The sequence below is a fragment of the Hylaeus anthracinus genome, unplaced genomic scaffold, assembly GCF_026225885.1.
Source record: "Hylaeus anthracinus isolate JK02 unplaced genomic scaffold, UHH_iyHylAnth1.0_haploid 12001, whole genome shotgun sequence".
NCBI classification, from domain to species: domain Eukaryota; kingdom Metazoa; phylum Arthropoda; class Insecta; order Hymenoptera; family Colletidae; genus Hylaeus; species Hylaeus anthracinus.
Genome location: NW_026534348.1, coordinates 3921737 through 3943193, shown reverse-complemented (window position 1 = coordinate 3943193; position 21457 = coordinate 3921737). Strand labels below are relative to the sequence as shown.

The window sequence follows — 21457 nt, the reverse complement described above, 5'->3', positions numbered from 1 at the left end:
TAATTCGTTCCTACAAGACTGCGTCGCAAACTTTGCGAAAGCGTCGATTGACAGGCATCGAACTCGAGATTCGCACACCTGCGGAAGATCGAACCGACAGTTTTTATTCCACGATATTCGTGGAACGGTGGGTTGAATTTTGGTAATGACGCGTCCGCTACCGTAGGGGTGCGTCAGAAAAGAGCGAGACGTGGGGAGCGCGGAAGGAAGAGATCGACTCGAGAAACGAGGGAAGCAAGGGACGGGCCCGTTAATCGGAGGGCATTATCTCAATCACGTAAAACGGCAAAATTGCATTTACCTTTTTAAATGAATATTTGGAGGGAGACGCGCCGTGCCGCGCCGTTCGCTGGCGCGCTGCAGCCGCCCGCTAAGTTAATTTACCAAGGAATGCCGGGTAACGCCCTGTTCAACCTACCAGCCGCTGGACAAGTATTGTCCCGCCCCTGTTCAACCCTAAACGCGGACTACGCGCCTTCGGGAACCGACTCGAAGAAAAGATCCTCCGAGATTCGCGCCGCTCGTTCTCCTCCGGCATTCTTTTACTCGCGATTGCCTCGTCAAAATTCATTCACGACGCTTGCAGTCGGATTGTTCAAACACGATGGAGGGGGGAAGAAATAATTGAGAGGTACGTGGTACCACGAGTGGAGGAACCGTGGACTGTGTCGATTAAAGACAAATGAAAAGGAGTGATCCAAACAGCACTTCGCGTTATCTGTTTCGAAGTTACGATGATTCGAAATGAACCCAATTCCCATTTTATCGACCATGGAGCTTCTACTTCGTTCGCTTTCCTCTACACCTTCCTCGTCGCGTTAAATATTGCCTCATCGATAATATAGGTGTCGAAGTTTCCACAAAATTGATCATTTTTTACATCCACGTTTTAACCCTCGATAACTCGTGACTTCCACGGTGCGACGCGTGTTTCGATTTTCGCAGCGACGCCAGATTAATTTCCCCGCATGCGATATCGACGGATGGCGGTAATTGACACTTTCTCGCGCGACGGTCACCAATCTCCCGTGGCGATCGACGATCGACGATCGAGGATCGTGGCTGTCGCGCACGTTGGAACGATGGCTGCGCCGCAAACCAGATCCCTCCAGCGCGAGCGCGGCTAACAGATTCTTTGGATCCTGCGTGATCCACCGCGCTCGTATCTCAGTATCTGATAATTGGAGCGGTAATTACTCGATGATTAACAGAGATGGCTCCCGCGCGCCATACCTCCTACGGATCGTTTCGTTTCTCTCTCGAGACCGTGCCCCTGTTCCTCGTCTGTCTCCTCCCTCGAACCCCATCGAACCTCCTCGATCCCGCCGCTTACCGAGATCAAAGATCGGAGATAGCCTCGTGCGCGGGCACGCTGACTCTCTCTAATGTTTCAGACTTTCAGTCTTTCTCCATCCTCTCCCGCTCGCACGATTTCTTTTCTTTCGATTCTCCCCCCCCTAGCCGTGTGTTCGAGCACCCAACGAGAACTTCTCATCGGGCGTCGTACATTGTACCGCGGTGGATGATCTATCGCACCGCGAGAGATCGGAGCTGAGAGCACCGGGGTTAGAGGCGTAGCTACCGTGTAGCAAGAGTTGGTAAAGATTAGGGGCACTGGAGAATTAGGGACTTCGGGGTTCGCTAACAGGTGCGAGTAGGGGTCGGTACGAAGTGGTCCTTTGTATAATATAATCACGGTGTTTGTGCAACTATCGAGCTTCCGATTACGATAGTAACAATAATAATAACCAGACTGCGGATCTTTATGCATTCGTAGGAAATTTGAATGTGCAAGAAACTACAAAATGCAAACAGTATGTGAGAATATAAAAAAGATTGAAAATAAAGTTCATGTTATAATATTTGCAGAATAAAATAAATTCCTATTCAGATTCAATTCACGAAGATTTTATTTTGCATAAAGATCCGCAAGTTTAATAATAACACTCAGGCGTAACAACCCAGTCTCATCGAAGAAGCTCTACGCGAACACCCTAGATGCCTTCCACCTTCCATCGTGCTGCAAGGACAGCAGTCGAGGGTTAAATAAAGAGTGACAACAATAGACGAACGAAACACAGGTGCAAGATCAGCACAAAGTATTCGAAAGGTGCACAAGGCAGGCAACAACGGAATTGGTTAACCGATCGGGCGTAGTCGACCGGTCGAGCAACCCCTAAACGTTCAGTTAATTAGAGCTCTCCCCTTCTCCTCTCGCCCTCTCCCGTCCTCTCCCCTCGGCCCTCCTTCCCCCGCGGGACCAGCGGCCCTCCTAATAACGCGAGCCAACCGTAATGAGGAGTAAACTAATTATTGGATGCTAGTTGGGCAGGACGATATTTCACGTTCTCGCTGACAGCCAGCCGACTAGGAGCAACAAGGATGCACCAAGGATGTCCGACCGTCCCGGACGGGAACAGGCCGCGCTCGTAAACAGCTTGGAACGACGCCGATGCGCTCGGCAATTTCTCGAGAACCCAATCCTTGGACGGTGACATCCCCCTCGAACAACTACAAATAACGATTTTTACCATTTTTACGGTTTTTAAAGCTGTGCCTATATACTCCCTTCAAAGACGAGAAATCCTGTGGGACAAATAAACAGATATTTTCAAGTACCCAGCGAGTGGTAACTCATTCGAGATCCTAGCGCTCGCATCGAAGAGGAACCGTCGTCCAACTAGTAACCGTTTTCTGGATGAACGCTCGCGCCGTGGCAAGTTAATTTGATCGCCGCGCGTGATTCACTCGTGACAAGTCTCGAATGTATTCGAGTTTCGGGGCCCGTTACAGGTTTACTATTCGAGAGGAAGGAGTCGGTCGACGGCGGGGTCCGTTACATAAAAACGGCCGAGCTCGACGAAAATCGAGGCAAGAGCGCATCCACGCGCGGCGCGGCCTTGGTATACGAATGAAATATCGCGCGGAACGGGCCCAATAGGTCGGTCTAATAGGAATAAACAATGTTATGAATTTAAACGGCTCAGCTTGGCGCCACCATAACCCTATATTATCAAATTACGGGGGCTTGTAGAGGGACCCGCGAGGTGCACGCCTCGTGCGACCAGGATGCGTCGTAAAGTCGGATGTTAACGGTAGGAACCCACGTTCCACTCCTCTCGTCCTTTTAGATCCCATTCGCGATGCGCCACGGGGGGGCGAGCTTCGTTCCAGCCGAACCCTCGATCACAATAAACAATTACGAAACGAGGATTTTCGAAAATTTCAACCGAACGCCGCGCCGTCGCGCCCCGAAACGAGTTCCCGGCGCAATACACGCTTCGCCGTTCATTCTCGCCGCGCCATTACGCCGAGCACAGCGAAAGAGAAAACCTCGGGTCATCGTGGAATTTTGTTTCGAAGGAACAGTGCCTCGATGTTCATTTTTTCCCTCGTTATTTAAAAAAAAACACGTGGACGAAGTAGAACGAAACAATCGTTTCTTCCAGACTACGCTATTCGAGTCTGTGTCAACCATCGATCCCTTGTTTGAACTTGATAACTTAAAGAGAAATAAGAAATCAACATCTAATTACTTCCCTCCTTTCCTTCGTCAACAGAGACACCTCTACCACGAAGAGAGACGAAACGTTAATCGCCGTTCGAATGACTATCTGGTGTGTCCATTACCCCCAGCGACGGGATAAAATTCATATTAGACGGGTTATTAGGGTAAAGTGAATTATATTGCTCGATTTACGACGCAACACGCTTATCCGAATTTCTCGATCAGTCGTATTTCACGGTAATTAACCGAAGAAGATTCCTCAGGGTCGCGCGGGTCCGTCGTGAGACGCGGCCGAGGAGGCCTCGTATTCCTCGAATATTAAGAGACCCTCGGAGAACCCACCACCGCTTTATGAATACGAAATGAGGGCGCTATTCGAAGGGGCCCCGGAGTTCGGATCTCTCGACGCCTCTTCGACTATCGCGTGGAAAAGCTCACGGTTTCGTAATAAATTGGGACGGAATCGTAAAGGGGAAGGAGCCGAGGGGATACAGGACCGAGCCACGGCACCGTGAAACACTCGGCTGGCTGCCGATCGTTAAAGAATAAGGAATGGTAATATTATGCCTCGCGAATGCTCCATCGAGAAAGGCAAAGAAGGAGGGGAGATGCGTTTTCGAGACGTCCACCGAAGCGAAAGGCGTGGAAACTACAAAGTAAATTCATCGATCAGCCTCTCCCGAAGGATAGATTAATTTACTAAAGGGATCTGTGAGAACTTTCCAACGATTTTTCGACAACTGTTTCCCGTTCTTTCGGGCCCGGTGGGCCCGGCCACGGGCGGGGGTTACCGCTAACTCACCGCTCGGACCGAACACGGACACGCCCTAGGAACCAGAACCTCGGTGGTAGGCCCCGATGAGAATTTTAATTTAATTAAGATAGATTCGTTATTAAGACCCACGTCCACCGCCGGGAGATTAGAATTCCTTCGTGATTAGGGAAGATCGTATGTCAGACTCGTAGATTGGAACGGGACGGTCCGGTCTCGGTGGAAGAAAAACAATATGTCGGGGCGTTATTGGCCTGTGCCATTATTATTCGCCGTGTTTCTCTAATTGGCAGGATAGCTATTTTTGAAATTTGCTTATCTCGCGTTCTTATCGAGAAACTTGTACACGTACTACATTCGAACGTACGTAATCTAATGGTCGGCAATTCACACGTCGTTGGACTGTGGATGTTTATGCAAATTTACATTTTCGTCTATTCGTATAAAGAATTGGGATTTAAATGAAACCGTGTTTCATCTTTTAAACGGTACAATTGCTGATAGTTCATATATTCCTGCACTCGTTCACATCCTCATACATTTCCCAGTATTTTAATGTGCTTCCCAGTGTCTTAATGTACAGGATGGTTCCCGGATTAAATGGCCAAATAAGTTGGTACAAGTAAATGTGTTACGAACCACGTCGCGGTTCGGTCTCGTTTTAATCAGAATGTCAGGAACACGATAGTAAAAGTTTCGCAACGAAATAGTTAATAATACAAAAATTTCACCGTTGCATTACGTTATCTCGCTGACATGTCCTGGTGTTTTCGCTAGTAGGCAAACATCAGAGAATGCACGAACTCTACGACAAACGCACAAGTTCAGTCCCGAGTTTGTGCGTTTATGGAGGTTTTACTGTATATCCATCCTGAAATCCTCTCACAATATAAATGCATAAACATCCACGGTCTAAACATCGCATATTAGTAATATGATATTACTTGTGTTTCAATTCGACGCAACCTTTCAAGTCGCACCTACGTCAGATCATTCTACAAACACACCTAATTTCGTCACCTGTTATTGATATAAAAGCATCGATTGTCGATATAAACATTGAAGTTTAAAAGTAAAAAAAAAAAAAAAAAAAACAACAAATAGTTCTCCTACAGTCAAGTAAATAATCGAGCTAGTATTTTCTCTGCTCGCAAGGAGAAACTAGGAATGTAGAACAATAGCGGCCGTTCGGAAGATATCGTTGTCGGTTCGAAGAGCCGCTTCCTGGCAGGGATCGGTCGCGAGGGCGTCGTCGAGCGGCTCGCTCGACCACCGAGTCGTAATCGCAAGCGAGTTACACGGTGCCTTGTCGTTGTTGGGGCACGGCAAATGCGAGACGTCAGTTTCGTGACAGCGACAACATAGTATCCGTTGTATACGATTGTGACCGCGGTTCTCGACAAACGAAACGCACGATTAATTTAATGGCCGCAGCCACGCGAGATCCGCGTAGGCGTAAGGCGTCGCAAAATGTCTCCCCTCGTGTCCCTCGTGCAGGCTGTATGCGCGATTACCAACACGACGCCGGCGATGCTTTCTAATGAACACGTCAATCGCGAATTCCAACTGGTAGTTTTGACCGTCCGTTGTCCCTAAACAATCGCCAACGCGATCCCTGGCACACGATTCGAGGTGGAAGTTCCCTTACTCTCACTCCGAGGACTGCGGTGTTGTTCCTTCGTGATTTTCTTTTAATGAAAGAAATCACTAGATCGATACGAAAGTGTGATATTATTCCCTCTTTTCTAAACCCGCGGCTTAGAAGTTTTGTTCGGTTCGTTTATTTTATAGTGCATGGACACACTTTATTTCCTTGTCACGAAGTAACGTACGAAAACGAGACCTTCGACGAGACATTAAACACCTGAATTTTCTCACTCTTACGTTGGAAGCACCCGAGTCATGACTCTCGACATCTGTATCGAGCACGCGTCGGCGCTTTCCGACCCGATAGATAGAGAAATTTCCGTCATAACAGGTGGCGAACGAACGAGGGGAAGGCTATCGGTGCCGAAGCAATTCCGGTTGATCGCTTACTTCGGTTTTTCGATCCTGCTGTTTGCCGAGGTGGGTTAACGCTCCTCCGTTTCCCTTTAACGATTACTAATTTACCTTGGCAACAACGATGGTTCTGTTTCCGAGGCAATTTCTGTAGTGCCACCCGGTAGGCACGCCAAACACTACCACCGACACACCGATATCGTCTTAATCGACCCTTCCAAACGAACAATTACCCTTCTCGAAAGACATACTATTTGGGATGGTTGGCACTTTCGGAAAATGTAACAGAAAAAAAATGATCGTCCGACTGCACAGTTCCCTTCGACCATTTCGAGAGCTTCGATAGGGGTTCCAGAAAAACCCAACGATCCAAGGAAGAAGATTCCAACGGAATGGCTAGCAAGATGAACGGTGACGCAGAGTCTCCGAAACTGTCGTTATTTATGTGTTTGGTGAGGCGACACGGCGTGTGGGTGTCGAAGCCCGGTGAGCGCCACAGGAGCTCGTGGGCAACGTGCCGCGTGTCCGTGGTGGGCAACTGCGCCCAGAATCTCTGCGTGCGAACCCCCCTACACTTTTTCTCGCGACCTACAAATATTAGGTCATCCCACGGGCAACGCTATTTCACCCGAGGGACCTACAACGAAGCGTACAATTTTAATAAGAACACCTACCGCTTTAAACACTGCTGCCTTGCCTTCGGATTACTCGGTTCAATTCACTCGTGTATTAAAGTGTTCAGCTTTTTACGATTGACGAAGCTATTTCACTGCCACTTTCTCTATTTGTTTGCAGTATCTTTTAGTTCTCGTCTATTGATATAGATAGCTATATCCCTCTAGCTCGGGTACCTTGGGGCTGCTAAGTCCGTACTGTGGCTTCAAGAAACACCGCTACAGCCCCTGAGGGCTTCGGATTACTCGTCAGACTCGACGGAAGAAAATGAATGGGCACTAAGTCGTCTTGTTTGTCTTATTTCGACCACTTTTGGACACCGACCGATTTTTATTGGGCTGAAATTTGTTTACGTCATAATATCCTACTAAATACCTTTCTGAACATTTCTGCAGATTCTTGTATCGTACCGAAAGAAAAGCTATGACTTTTTCAACAGAAACGTCGTTTCTTTCGTATCGAATGGCTACAGATCTGCCTAAAATTCATAACTTGTACAAAAATCTGGAAAAATTCACAAAAAGGTGTTCAGTAGGGTACTATGACATAAACATAATTTTAGCTAAATGAAAAATGATCGGGTCCAAAAGTGGTCGAAATGGCTTGGAATGTCCCATATATAAAAGCGAGATTCTAAATCTCTACGTTACCCCTTCGCTATAGCCTAAATGGTCTCCCCATTCTACAAACGCGATTTCAAAACGAGACAGGCGTTCCCAAGGCAATACGAATGTTCGAACTCGACGTAGAAACAAGACGAGGCAACGTGGTAACGGAAACGCGACTCGTCGCAGAGTCGACAGAGAGTCGTGAATCACTCGATGGCCGCGAGAGCCATCGCGTTTGGTTTGCAGGGGCGTGCATTTGAATAAGAACGACAATCGTGCATCAGAACCGTCGCGTTAGAAGGGAGCGAAGGGAATAATAGGGGTGAGCAAGGGGGACATGCGAGTGACGTCGTACCGCAAACTACCACTGTCCCCTTTATATTCAGGAACATAAGCTCGGAAAGTTATTGGCCCATTCGGACCTCCTGCCTCCGCGAAACACCGTCCCGTTTCTCATTCGCGTGTCCGATGGCGTTACTTTGCGCCCTCGAATCCCACCCTTTGCCTTCTATCTTTCATCCGACCCTTCACCTCACCCCACACCCTCTAATTCCTATCAACCTAACATCCAAACGGATTCGAAAGGAATCGATGGATCACCGATTCCGCTCGAGTCTCGACTGTTCCGAGAACTTAACGTAATCCCAAAAGAAATCCATACGATTCGAAATAATTGTCTCTTCTGTTTTCGTAACTCGGGCATTACTTCGATCTTTCTCTACGTGACATATTTGCACAATATGGATATAAACGTTCTCGACCATTAACCAAGCCATTATTAGATACATACAAAGTCAACGATAAGAATCATTGCGCCTAGAAAAAGTGTATTACTATGCACACAGGGTAACCAATCAATCTAATCTTAGCAGGACATAAATTAAAAGTTAAAAAACACGATAAGAACGTGAAAACACGTACTTATCATGGACGTTAGTATGCAAACGAAGGACCTATTTAACTTAATATCAGTCACACATAAATAAAAAAAAAATGGTGAGACACGAGGAGGGCGATAAAAAGCGTACTTATTTCTACGTAAATTGCATCCTTGAGTCGATGTAACGAAACGGGGCAGAAAATCCACAGAAACAAATCCGCATAAACAAATGATAGACGCGTGAGCGAAACGAACATCTTTCGAAAATTACTTTAAATAGTAGTAAATGTTTGAGGAGGAGGGGCGTGACTCCCACGCGAGCGTTACTATCACCCCCACCACGCCGGGGCCACTCCCTCGGAGGTCTTTCTTACATCGTCAAACTATAGATCATCGATTTACTAGTGTACATTTTATAATCGTGGGGCTTTCGCACGATCCCGTTGCGCCACGGTCGAAAACCTGTAGCAAACGAAATTCCTCCAAGGGCAGACGCATCCACGGCGCGTTGATTTAAAATTCAACCTCGGGGAGAACAACGCATCGGCTGCTTCCAACGGACTTCTAGATTCCTGACTAAAGGCCGAAGAAGGTTTCGGTCGGCTACCGGATAGCGTGGAATATATACAGCGGGTATCTAAAGGCAGAACGGAGAAGAAGAGTTCCAGGGGAGTAAATGACAGGCCCCGCTGGCCGCCCCGGGCCCCAGAGATGATTATTTTGATTAATTTCTCCCGTCATTCGGTAGCCGGTCGTGCCGCCGGTGGATTCGTGAAATACGATTCCGCTTCTAATTTCGCCGTAATTGAAATCTATGCGAAATCTCACGGCGAGAACGAGGGAAAAAGGCACGACAAAACTTGCCTCCCAGAAAACGTCCGAAAATACTTGTCTTCTCGGAGTCAGGCCAGGCTGCGAAACAGCCTTGTAAGATGAACCCTGTTTGGTTACTTTGATATAATTCAATAGCAACAAGATGGTATCTACATATTACAGTGAACTAAATAGTAAACTAAATCAGAAATTAACATCGAGTGTTTGCTCCTAAAATCAACAACTATCTGTCCTTTCAATTCTCATTGTGATCAAGCCGAACCCTATTTAGTTGTTGTACTTTGATGTCATTCAATAGCAACAAGCTGATGTCTACATATTAAAGTGAACTAAATAGTGAACTAAATCAGAAATTAACATCGAGTGTTTGCTCTTAAAATCAACAACAATCTGTCCTTCGAATTCTCATTGCGAACGAGTCTACACAAAGAAGAAGACCACTTTATTCCGAGTTTATTAATTTACTCACGGATGGTGGAGCGTGATTTGAACGAGGCACGTGTAAAATCGCGGATGGAAATGTTGCTTCGCCACGGCTGGCAAAGTTGCTCGTTCTAAAAGTAATCGCGCACGGCGATCCTCTCGCGTAATTCGACCTAATTCCGCGATCCACCGGTGATTTCGGCTATCTACCATAATCGACCGGACCCGCCTCGCGCCAATGAACCTAACCCATAATGGGATGGAATTAAGAGGAGACGTGCCGTTCGCTAATCTATTAATCCGTACGGGCGTCGACAGAAACGAGTTTTCGCGAAACTACCGATACGCTCCGCCGTTCTCTTTTCAATCAGTTGTGCTGGCGTTAAAATTAAAACTTCTTCCTTTTTAACTCGTACGTGTATCGCGAATACGTAGACCAACGCTTGGGCATCGATAAATGTTGGTTACAGGTTCAGATGTCCATTTTATCAACTGATAGGGGGATATTAAAAATCAACTTTTCAGAAACAATCTAAGAAATTCTAGAATAAAATAGTTCCTGCCCTCTTTTCAAATAATTGAGAGTCGAATACTTTGAACTTTTTTACGACCATCCTAATAATCCACTATTATTAAATATAGAAGCAGATTAATACACGGCAACTTTTTAGAGGCCTTCCAGTTCAAACTAATCGTAAACTGTATCGGGCAACGTTTGATAACTATCGCACGCAACCAATCTTAATGTTTAGTCCTTTGATTGTGTCTGTAATTCGTAAATCCCGATTCCAGGCATGTTTGTAAAAGGCAGGAGTGCATTTTCCGAAATCCTGGATGAGTGATCAAGAAGGTATGCGAACAGGTACTTACCGGAGAGGTGCTTATCTGCAGAAGAGGACGAGCATTGTCTCCGTTGACTTATCACGGTTACTTCTGTCGTTGGGCCTCGGCTCACAAACGGATCCGTCCTCCGGTATTGAAGACGAAGAACAGGAAGTGGTCGTAGCTGGGGGCAAAAAAAGAGAAAGTACTGTTAAAAGGTTACAGTATACACGTCCTTCGTTTCATTTTAGGGTCGCGTTGAACGCATCACGAAGAGTAAAAGATTACTTTCGGACAGTGAATCGGGGTTTAAGAATCCGAGGTATCGGAATGTTCCTCTGCAGCTTTACGTCGTCAACCATCTTGGATATAAACATTCTCCCCTTTTTCACACGGACGGAAATTTATTCTAAGGGGAGGGAGATAGACGATTCCATCGATGGCGGCGCGGTAGCTGGTCGAGGCTCGATTCAGCGCGCGGTACAATTAATGAAAACGAATAGCAACAATTACCAGGAGGTTCTAGACACGGTTCGCGATATCGATCAAGTTCTCGAAAGGCGGTCGGCGGAGAAGATTGCTCACATTTCTTGGGATAAGGTTGCAGAGAGCAAGATGGATATTTCGTTTTTCGAAACGAACGAGGCGAGCATCAAGCTCGAGGCCCTGAGCAGTGCACCAACGAAGAACGGACAGCGGATCCGGCGCTGACGCTCATTACGATGATTGGCAGATTCAATTAACGAGCAGCCGGGCTCCAGCACGGCGGGGTCGCCTCGGCTTAACCCCGGCTAAATATTATTAATAATAATCAGCTCATTACCGGCTCCATTAATTATCTGGCTGTATATACGAGTTACCCTACCTCCAGGAGCGCACCAGATCCCGAAGGATCGAATCGATATTCCTGGTAATCGACGCTAAGCGCATTAAAGTTCTCTATCCTCTATGCGTTGCTAACCCGTCATTAGAACCGCGTTGAAATCGAGTAGCGTCTTTACACGCGCGGAACACCTAGCCGGCCGATGTTAAATGAAACAGAACGCCCGTTAAAAAGACGATTCCTGTTTCCTCGATAATACTCCCCGCGCGCTAGACTCACGCGTCTCGGCACTTTTCCATTACAAATGATTGCATAGCCGAGACACATCCGATTACCGGGACTACAAATTGCCCGTGGAACAGTTTCAAGCAGTAAAAACGAACCGGATCACGTGTAACGTTCTTTTACGATCGAGGATTCGTTCGAGTGATACCTTAACCATCTATCGGATAAATTTCTTAGTCGTTCGTTCCATCGATTTAATCGATGGAATTACGAAAAAATTATTTCATCCAAGGAATTCTCCTCTCTTCAATTAATTTTTATTGGATTCCCGGGGGAGGGCATTATGCAACAGAGGGTTAAACGGCAGAAGGAGGGAAAAGAGAAAGTGGAATATTAATCCATTTAACAAACTCATTATCGATGAGATATATCGAACGTTTACCGTGCGCGTCGGCGGCGCGAACGTGCTCCTCCTATCCCGGGGGAACCCCGGTAATATTAGCGGGTTGGCACCCCTGCGGCTTGATTTACGGGCGCGCACTAACGAGCCTCGGCCTGCATCGGACGCGAAGAGGTGGTGCAGGTCGGTGCAACAGCTCTCGATCGTCGAGGAGCATCTTCGCGCAGGATGCGCCACGATCAGCGGCGTCGCCTGAGTTTCGATCTTTGAATCAGTAAAGGATTGTACGAATCGGTTGGATGGTTGGTTATTTTTTAAGTGCAGATATATGCATATTACACTCATCTTTTTCCGTTACGTATATAATTCTCTTTATGTTTATAATATTCCGTTTTCTTACATTTAAATAAGTCACAGGCTTTCGATACTTTTTCTTAACCATACCTTGAGAAAAACTGTAGAGAACCCGCCCGGGATTCGAACCCGGGCACTCTGCGTGGCTACGCACTACTCCAAAGTCGGCCCTGTAAGTACAAATCGGGATAGGGTAAATACTCCAATTGACGATACATGTTTAGAGAAGTACAAAGAGTCGAGCGCAACTGAAGAAGTGTTATAAAAACATAAGCTGGAAGCTATAGGCCACCGTCGTCGAAATCAGGCCCCATAAAGAGGCCAGCGGTCAAATTTTAATTGGGTAATTTTCGTAGACCACGAAACCTGCCTTGCACAGGCCCTGATTAAAACTATGGAGCAACGAACGTTAAGAATCTCAAGAATGCAGTATAAAACTGACGTACGGTCAGTGTATACATCGTACTAATACAATGACGGACAACAAAGCACCCTTAATAGAATAAGATTAGGTAGACATCTCACCCACGTAATCAACTGCATTTTACTGCATCGCAACAGGACTTCCAAGGGTCTACGAATACTCTGCGGTTTCCTAAACTGGAACAGGGTATTGGAACGAAATCCGCGACCCCATCTATCGACGCCTATGCTCCATATACACCAGGATGGATGCACCGAGAAGAAAAGAAGGGCAGTGGAGTGGTTCGGACCCGACAATATGCCGAACGGCTCGAAACGGGCCGACATCGCCGGCCCCCGAGGGCTGATTGGACCGTATTTGGTTGTAATTAAGGCACCGGCGGCGGCCATTAGCGACCGCGAAAACGAACAACATTGTTCCGCGGGCGAAAGGCGAGCCGCGCCGTTCGACACGTATATCAAATTGCGCAAAGATCCTGTCTTACTCTTTTCCCAGCCGTTCCTAATTGCGTTTGTTTTACTGGCCGCGCAGTTACGAAATAGCTGACGAACGAATGCATCCTTCGTACGGTAAGCGATAACAGAATTAAAAATAACAAAGTCACAACGATGGTGCGCAGTTGATAGGAAACAGGAGTACAGTGGTACCATGGAAGTTAACAGTGATTTTTAGATGGCTCTGGCGCGTAGCCATGGCTGACAGATCAGAGAGAATACCACAATACCGTTCGACTCGCGTAATTGGCGCTATGGGCACCCGGTGGGAGCATCCGACACGGAGCGAGGGGGGCCGCCGATACAGGATGAAGAGATTTACAATGTTCCCGGCCGTAAAATAATCAATAAAATCTGTACAATGTAAAGAAACGGACGTGCGGCGGTGATTTAGTACGCGGAGCGCTCGGTTCTGCTGTTCTCTCCTTCCACCAAATGCTTTTCTAACCTGCCCTTAAGGCTCGACTACGAAGATGATCCGATTCCCTCTAAACACGCATACCTATGCCTCTTTAAATGCACACACCGTGTCGTTACCACTAATGAAGACGCCGTTTCTTTCTATAATACGCTAATTACAAACATCTGATGCGACACTACTCGATAAGAAACAAAAGCAAACGGGAGTGTCTGATCTTTTTATATCCACTCGTTTTTCCAAGCGCATCTCGCGATTTAAAACGTGAATAACGATCGTCGATTATCGACGCGTAACCTGACAGTTGGCGCGGCGATTGCAACGCGAGCCTGCAAGGCGTGGTTGAAATCTGTCTTAAGTGTCGCGTTTCTTAACTTTACGAGGCGTTAAAGGTACCGTGATTGACGACGGGCGCAACTAACGAGGTTATGCCAGCGAAACAATGGCGGTAAAAAGTTCTTTATTTCGCCGTGTGCCCTCCTTCGACACGGTGCCTGGTACGCATCCAGCGACAACAATTTACGCGTAGTAAAGATAGTTTAGTATTCGACGACGCTTGCATCGCGCAATGGTCGATTTTAACAACCCGCGTAACGCGATATGGAGGATCGAGAGGAAACCACGCGAACACCAGCTCTCTTTAAATTTCGCCTAGATCCGGTTATAATTGCCTACGGTGTCGTTACCTACGGCGTGCGTTACTCGACGCGTTGTTATTCGTAAAACGAGGATTGGCAATGACGAAACCGCGTTGCGTGAAGTAATCAAGTCGTATGGGCGGATTCAATGTGGGCAGAGCTTTAGCTTTCCGGTGGGAAATATAGCGAGTCGCCGCAGGGTTTTGCAGCAGGAGCCGACTATGGTGACGAATTTACGAGCTCCTTACGAGGCTGCCTTCTTCGAGCGTAGCCAGCAATAAAGTACGAGGCCAGAGGATATTCGAAACAATCGGCCGAGAGGCCAAGACCTATCTCCGCGCGAAATCCCTGGATCGAATTTAAAATTGATTTACGAGTGATCGCGCGCCGACCTTCGTCTCTCATCCCCGCCCTTACACTACGACGATCGCGTTCTCCCTACTTCCTGGTATCGAGACTCGCGCCAAATAGAAGCGCGAGAATACAAGCCTATCGTCGTTGTTCAGTTTTTGTTCGTTCAGTTCTGGATCGATGGACGGTGACGTGGATGGAATTCGTTTAATTTATTTGTATAATAAATATTATTTTATTCAACGTAGCGCCGGCAAATTCTTCGTACTCGGCGTTTATGGGTGGATAAAACGTGGAGAGGGAATGTTCGAATCCGTACCTAGAAGTTTCCTAAATCTAGTCCTATCGGATTTCGAATGCGACGAGGAAGAAAAGTATCGAAAATGAAAGTATGGGAAATTTGTAGGAAATTTGCGAAAAAAAGTGGAAGATAGAAGTGGTGGTTTGGCTTACGCGAGCAAGGAAGCAGGAAAAGGACCGACGAGACACTCTTTTCGTCGACCGGTCCTCTTCTCGCCAGCACCAGCAATTAACTAACATGGCCTCCTCATCGATTCGCTTCGCCCGTTCGCCGCGGCGCTACCTCCTGGGTCGCGTGCCTTTCGATGCAACGAAACTATTTCTCCGCGAGAATAATTCTCGCGACAATGTCCATCGATCTCAAGGAAACAAAACTCTCTTCTGGAGGATTTATTCTTCTATCCGTTTAATCTAATTGGTAGTGTCGCTGAACGTCGGATTGTTGAAGGTCGACGTAGCCTTCTTGTAAAGCGGATTTTCCTCCTAAAACCAACGATAACAAGTCGTAATTATTTCCAGTGCTTAGACATCGCAGATTCTATCGAAGAACCTTACCCGATTCCATTTGGCCAAGACGCGCTCCCGCTCGAATTTTGCGAATTCGCGTCTATCGTAGATCGTTGTCCATATCTTCCAAACGAGAAGAATCAGTAAACCGAAAAACACGGTACTGATCACCAACCCGGCAGCCACACCTGTGATGGATAACAAAGTTCCTTATCGTAGTTCCTCCTCCTCCCTAGGTCCACTTACCGACGACATTGATCGGAGCAGGACACGTTCTTTCCTTCTCAGCGAGAATCTTGAAGATCTTAATGTCTCTGAAATATTCATACTTGAAGACAAACGTGCAGTCAGCGGCGCCAGGCGTTCGACAGATCCGAGCTCCGGTCTCCTGATCTTTACCTGGAGTCTCTTCGATCGCGTCGACCTGCTCGTCGTTTAGTGTCGCAACGTATGAGGAATAAAAATTCAACGGACCGAGACAAAGAAGTGATTAAAATTTCTTACAACTTTGATTTGGTGCGGGCACTCGTCGCATTTGCCATGTTCTACTAACGGCCCTGTATTGTAGGCCACGCATTCGACGCAATCTTTTAGGTCGTCGCACCACTGCCCCGGACACGTCTGTGAACAGGAAGTGAAAATACATGGAATTCTCAAGAGGAGAAGAATGTTTTAAGGAGCGCATACAGTAAAGTCTCCTTAAATGCACAACTGCGCACCCCCGGAGACTTTACTGTAATTGTCTTTCTTAGAGACTCTTACTCACAGGGCACTCCTCGCAGTATTGCCCCGAGTATCGGATGTTGTCCTTCTCGTGACAATGGCAGCTTCCGCAGACGCAGTCGCCGCGTCCATTGCAAATCTCCGAGTTCTCGGTGTCGCTGGGCATGCATGTGCTGTTCGTCTCTTTGCAGTCGCACGCCTTGCCGCCCCATCCTGGCAAGCAATTGCAAGTACCGCATTCGCACTTGCCTCGTCCGCCGCAAACCTTAAACGCAAACACGACGACAGATGTAATAATAGAATATACACGCGAAGAACGTATAATTTATCCATCGCTTTCCTCGGAGACACCATGCGGGTCTCCTTAAGCAGAAAATTATCCGAACAGTGCCGCGAATAAAAGTCTCGAGACTGATTTAACAAGATAAGGTATTTGATATGTTCCTTTATGAACATAAATTTTGTTCTAAAACCTTCGCAGGAAAGTCTATGAAAACTAATTTCCGTACCGGAAATGAGGGATATCGAAAGGGCATCCATTTCAGCTAATTGTAAGATCATTCGAACGATAACTAACTGGTCAACTTTACGACCTGTACTCGGCAAAATATAACCGTCGCAAAATTATCCTTACGCGCTTAACCATGGAATGGAAAGGTCATTGTTTTAGTCTTTCGCTTCGAGAATTATGCAAGACTCACCAGTCCGCCGCTGCGTTTGCAGGAGAAGTTATCGCACTCGCAGTACTTCCCGTAGAAGACCTCCTGAGGATTGGAGCGCTTCGCGCAATCGCACATGCCGCACTTGCAGGCTCCACGACCGCTGCAGATTTCGGTGGTCTCGTTGTTGGGCTTGCACTCTGCCATAGCGTCTATACTTTCAACCCCGACTTCGTTTCCCTTGCACTCGCACTGCTTCCCATAGAAACCAGCGTCGCAGGAACACACGCCGCAGACCATAGTGCCGTTTCCTTTGCAATCTTTCGAACCTGGCTCGTATCCCTGAAATTACAATTACGCATGCAGGACACGTGCAAAGACATGTGCAGAGATTAACCAAAGGCGCACGCGAGCCAAGTCTTACCGGATGTCCTGGTCGATCGCAAGGACAATCGCACACGATGCTCACGTCGATCGTCATGCTCTCGTTTATGCCCCGCGGTTTTATCTTCATGGTTTGTCGCCACTCGCTGGAATTCGTTGGGCAATCAACCGCCTACATTCGACGAACAAAAATTTATTATCACGCAAGAGTACAATTTTATAGGGTTCGTCTCGAGGACCTTCAACGGTCGTGAACCACCGATTTATCCACGCACCTTCAACGCTACTTCAAATTCGACGACGTTCCCGACTCTCAATCCGCCGCATTCTCGTCGCTCCATTAATTCGCCATTCTTCTCCAAGCACCGAGAAAAATATTTCACGTCGATCATTTTCGGCGCGTCGTCCGTCAGAGTTACCGTCTGCACTAGTTTCTGGAGGAAAAGAATCGTCGGTGAGTTCAGACAAATACAATGAAAAAAGTTATTATAGTAAATATCTGTTTCTTAATTTGTACTTTATATTCGCTGCTGATGAGCGTGACTATGTTCTTCAAATTCTTCTGAATCGTCCCGACGGAGGAGCCGCTGATACTTCGACTGAGCAGCTGATACGTCGCGTTTCTGTAGTTGGTGACCGCGAAGATAATGTTCATGTTGTACTTTCGTGCTATCGCGTTGATCTGCTCTCAAACATAAAAACACGTCGCACGATTCTTTACGTTCTTATTTTTTGAGAAGAGCATACCTGAGATATGGATGGATAATCTTGGAGAAGGGAGTGCGTGTAGAATCCATCCTTGTCCAAGTGGCAGAGGCAGTCGTTCGGCTCGATGATTCCTGCGAGCTGAAAGAATAAGGTGAAAAAAATAGAATAAAAATAAAAATAAATATACGTGTCGAATTGAGTAACCTCCTCCTTTTCGAAGTCGGTTAATGAATAAAGCCGGCGACTGACTTGCAACAGAACGCTGTAATGTAACGGCACGAATTTTACAGTTCGACAGCAACGTTACATTACAAGGTCCTTTTTGGAATCACGAATGCTCGCTTCGAACTCTCGGCTGAATTCTCTCTCGATGCTTCCTACTCGATTCGGTGAAAAGTAGACGGTCAAAGAGGTTCGTCAAAAAACCGACAGACCAGTGGAGCACGCAAGAGCGCAAGAACGGCTCGGTTCGTCGCTCGCTAGTCCGCCAAACTAAACGAATGCTCGCGTTACATTACAATGTTCTGTTGCAAGTCAGTCGCCGGCTTAACACTTTATTTACCGGGAGCCTATTTTTAGGCTTTTAAAATTGCAGTATTCAGCTATTCGAATTTATTTACCGTGTTGACGGTTGTCTACTTACAATGTTCAGTGTTTGGAAACAGACTCGACTTTCAATGTACCCAGTAACAGTATGGAAGAATTATTGTCAGCCTAGATTGGCGTATGATACTGTAGAAAATTCTCTTTTTGAATTAAAGTCTGTTTCTAAATAGCCCGGTAGATAAAGTGTTAATATAGCATACGATGCGATGAACGATACAGGAACGCTTTCCAGGCGAATACGCCGACGTACTTTACCGTCTCCGGCGATATGCGACGTGGCGTCTGTCGAAAAGACGATAAGGTGTCGGGCTTTCTGACGCCAGCCGATCTCCTTGGTGCATACCATGACCTGCATCATCGCGTCGAGACCACCTTCGGGAGCGTCCAAATTGCCGGATATCGGCGCCTCTTGCACCCGTGTCTGGTTAAAGATCATCGATTAAAACGATATATCGATCTACCGTTGACTCGCTAGTAACAGAATTTTATTTGAGAATTTTACACGGTACAAAGAACGGCAACTTACTTTAAAGAGAGTAACGTTCGTGGTGAGTGGCATCTGATGTTTGTACCCGTAAGGAGAAGCGCACGGTTTGTTAGAGTTGTCCAGCTTGCACGGTGACTTCAGACTACGAAAGGAACATTTTAGACCGAAGAAGTACAAGTTGTCCGCAAGCATAATCGTTCGAAGATTTCAATGCCGGTGTTGTCCGTTGCTGGATAGTTGGCAAGCTAGCTTCAATTGGCTGTTGCCTAACGGCGACACCTCTAACCGCACGCATTTTCGATATAACGAGACAAATCGAGAGAATAGTAACCACTGACGTAGCGTTAACCCTTTCAAAGAAACAAACGAGACAAACACATCGGCAAACTTCGGGTTTATTCGAAGCCTAGGCCCCCATCTCTGCTATTCAGGGATCAGAATACCATAATGCAATGTGACTGTTCGAAAAAAAGAGGGAACCTTGGAAAGTTTAGGTTAATCCTCTGTCCCCTCAGCCCCGTCTAGCTTTGCGGACCCTCGCCAACTATCCATCAACGGACCTTACCTTTCCGGTCGCACGTCGGTCATAGGCAACACAACTTTATCAATGAAGCTACCGAACCCTATGCGAAAGTTCGAGGTGAGGTTACGCATAGCTTCTGCCAGCTGAAGGCCCAATTCCGACAGTCGATCCCTGAGCGATTCCATGGACTTGGACAAGTCCATCAGATAATATAGATCCACTGGATAGTCCTCTGCTTGGCTATATTTCAAAGTCACGCGGTATTCCTCGCCTGCATAGGGTCATAATTGTTAGAGAGTTCTAATTACGTTTTCGATGGCTATAACGTAGAACGATGAGAGAAGTTTCATTTAAAACGGCACTTTCCTCGTCGGAGCTTCAGATGGATCCTCTGAGGCTGAACTTGGACAGGATTCGTGCCCTTCGTCGAGGACAAAGGTCGATCTTCCACCAAATCTACCGAGTTCAGGTCTTTCACGACGTCCTCGTCTCGACACCAGAGGTCACGCTCCTTCAGAAACTTTTCTCTGGTCACGCACCGAACCAGAGGACCGTTGCCCTGGGAAGTCTGAACGAACAATCTGTTTTATCTGACCGACGGAAAATCTTTAATCTCTAAACGAGATATTCTCGTCCAGCACTTTCGACTAATTTTCTTCTAACGGACAATTACTGAAATATCTGTCTGTGTTAATAAATATAGAAGCAACCTGTCACCTTTGTGGAGCACCAAACGCATCGCGGAGTCTGCAGACAGTTGCTGCATCTTTGCTGGGAAGCGCAAAGGCTCTCCGAGTCCTTGTACTCGCAAAACACCAGCGAGAAGAATTGGGCCCAAAGCAGAAGGAACGTCCAGTGTGTCATTATTATCTTGCTACCGATTGACGAGTTCACTTTCGAAGGGACGAGGTATCGAAACACTGGAAACGCGGGAGGATATTGTGGCGTTCCACGGAAATGACCGCGAGATAAAACGTCACGTTCTGTATATTCTTAAAACCGAGCCGACATTTCCTCGACGAATCTTTGCTGGAAATTAACTACACAAATTTTCTAAACTTGAAATTTCTGAACTGACTGAATTTCAAATTTCTAATTTTTTACATTTACTCTTCGCACCCTGAACCGTTCACGCTTTCGACCGATGCCAACGAACCGTGGACGTATTCTGACTGGTATTTTTTGTTTCTTTTCGTTTTATTTTTACAAGACGAATGCAGCCGGAATAACGACCCGTGCCGCATGACTATACAGTGCGAAACTTCACGGAAACGACTCACTGATAAGACGTCGGATGCGTCATTAATTCGCTACTTTTCTATCGCATGATTAATAATAAATGCTTCCTATATGTATCGTATTCCGTTATGTTGAATTTCAAAAAAAAGAAAAATTTAAAATTCACCTCTTAGATAAAATTTGAATTTAATGAAAAAAAGTGCAGAAATAGTAAGGATTTATCTTGAAGCTAATAAAAACACCCCCTTTATATATTTGTATACCCTTGAATATTACGTGTCTGTTTTCACGTACCTATGTAAATGAGAATACTAAATTTCAAAAGATAATTATATGTTAAAGGTTCGAAAGGGTCTGATAAATTATTTATTTTTTTGTTCTCGGTGCAGTCCCCTCGCAGAAGCGGTGGAGACATCTATCGATGAACGGGGCAAACTACTCTCAAGGGTGAAAACACGGGTAATGCAGAGAGGTACCATTATCGGCAAAAATGGGTCTAAAAAGGGGTTCAAGATTTTTTGCTTTTCGTCCTTAGAGCACTTAGAGAGGAGTTGGACCTTCTTTTTTCAAATGAGCCCTCATTCAACCCAAAATATGCTGTAAATATAAGAACGAATACAGGATAACAAATTTAGTTCAGGAAATCGGTACGAGATGGCGCTTACTGAGGA

The 21457-nt window shown here is 46.5% G+C and overlaps 2 protein-coding genes across 2 annotated transcripts in view; one reads left to right on the top strand and one right to left on the bottom strand.

Annotated features, from left to right (window-relative positions):
- Window positions 1-17555, top strand: part of LOC128890999 (homeobox protein aristaless-like) — a 121412-nt gene extending 103857 nt beyond the window's left edge. Inside the window, exon 5 of the mRNA XM_054150113.1 lies at window positions 17447-17555. The gene's annotated coding sequence lies outside the window, so the exon portion shown is untranslated. The remainder of the gene's footprint in view (window positions 1-17446) is intronic.
- LOC128890982 (integrin beta-PS-like) lies at window positions 14506-21045 on the bottom strand. Its single transcript, XM_054150072.1, has 15 exons — window positions 20265-21045; window positions 19905-20115; window positions 19590-19818; window positions 19064-19166; window positions 18788-18958; window positions 17971-18069; window positions 17741-17905; window positions 17499-17657; window positions 17264-17395; window positions 16882-17181; window positions 16224-16445; window positions 15962-16078; window positions 15704-15881; window positions 15506-15645; window positions 14506-15433 (listed from the first exon to the last, which is right to left on the bottom strand). The coding sequence occupies exons 1-15, from the start codon at window positions 20409-20411 to the stop codon at window positions 15362-15364; spliced, it is 2445 nt and encodes an 814-aa protein (XP_054006047.1). The 5' UTR covers window positions 20412-21045; the 3' UTR covers window positions 14506-15361.
- Window positions 21046-21457: the final 412 nt, after the last annotated feature.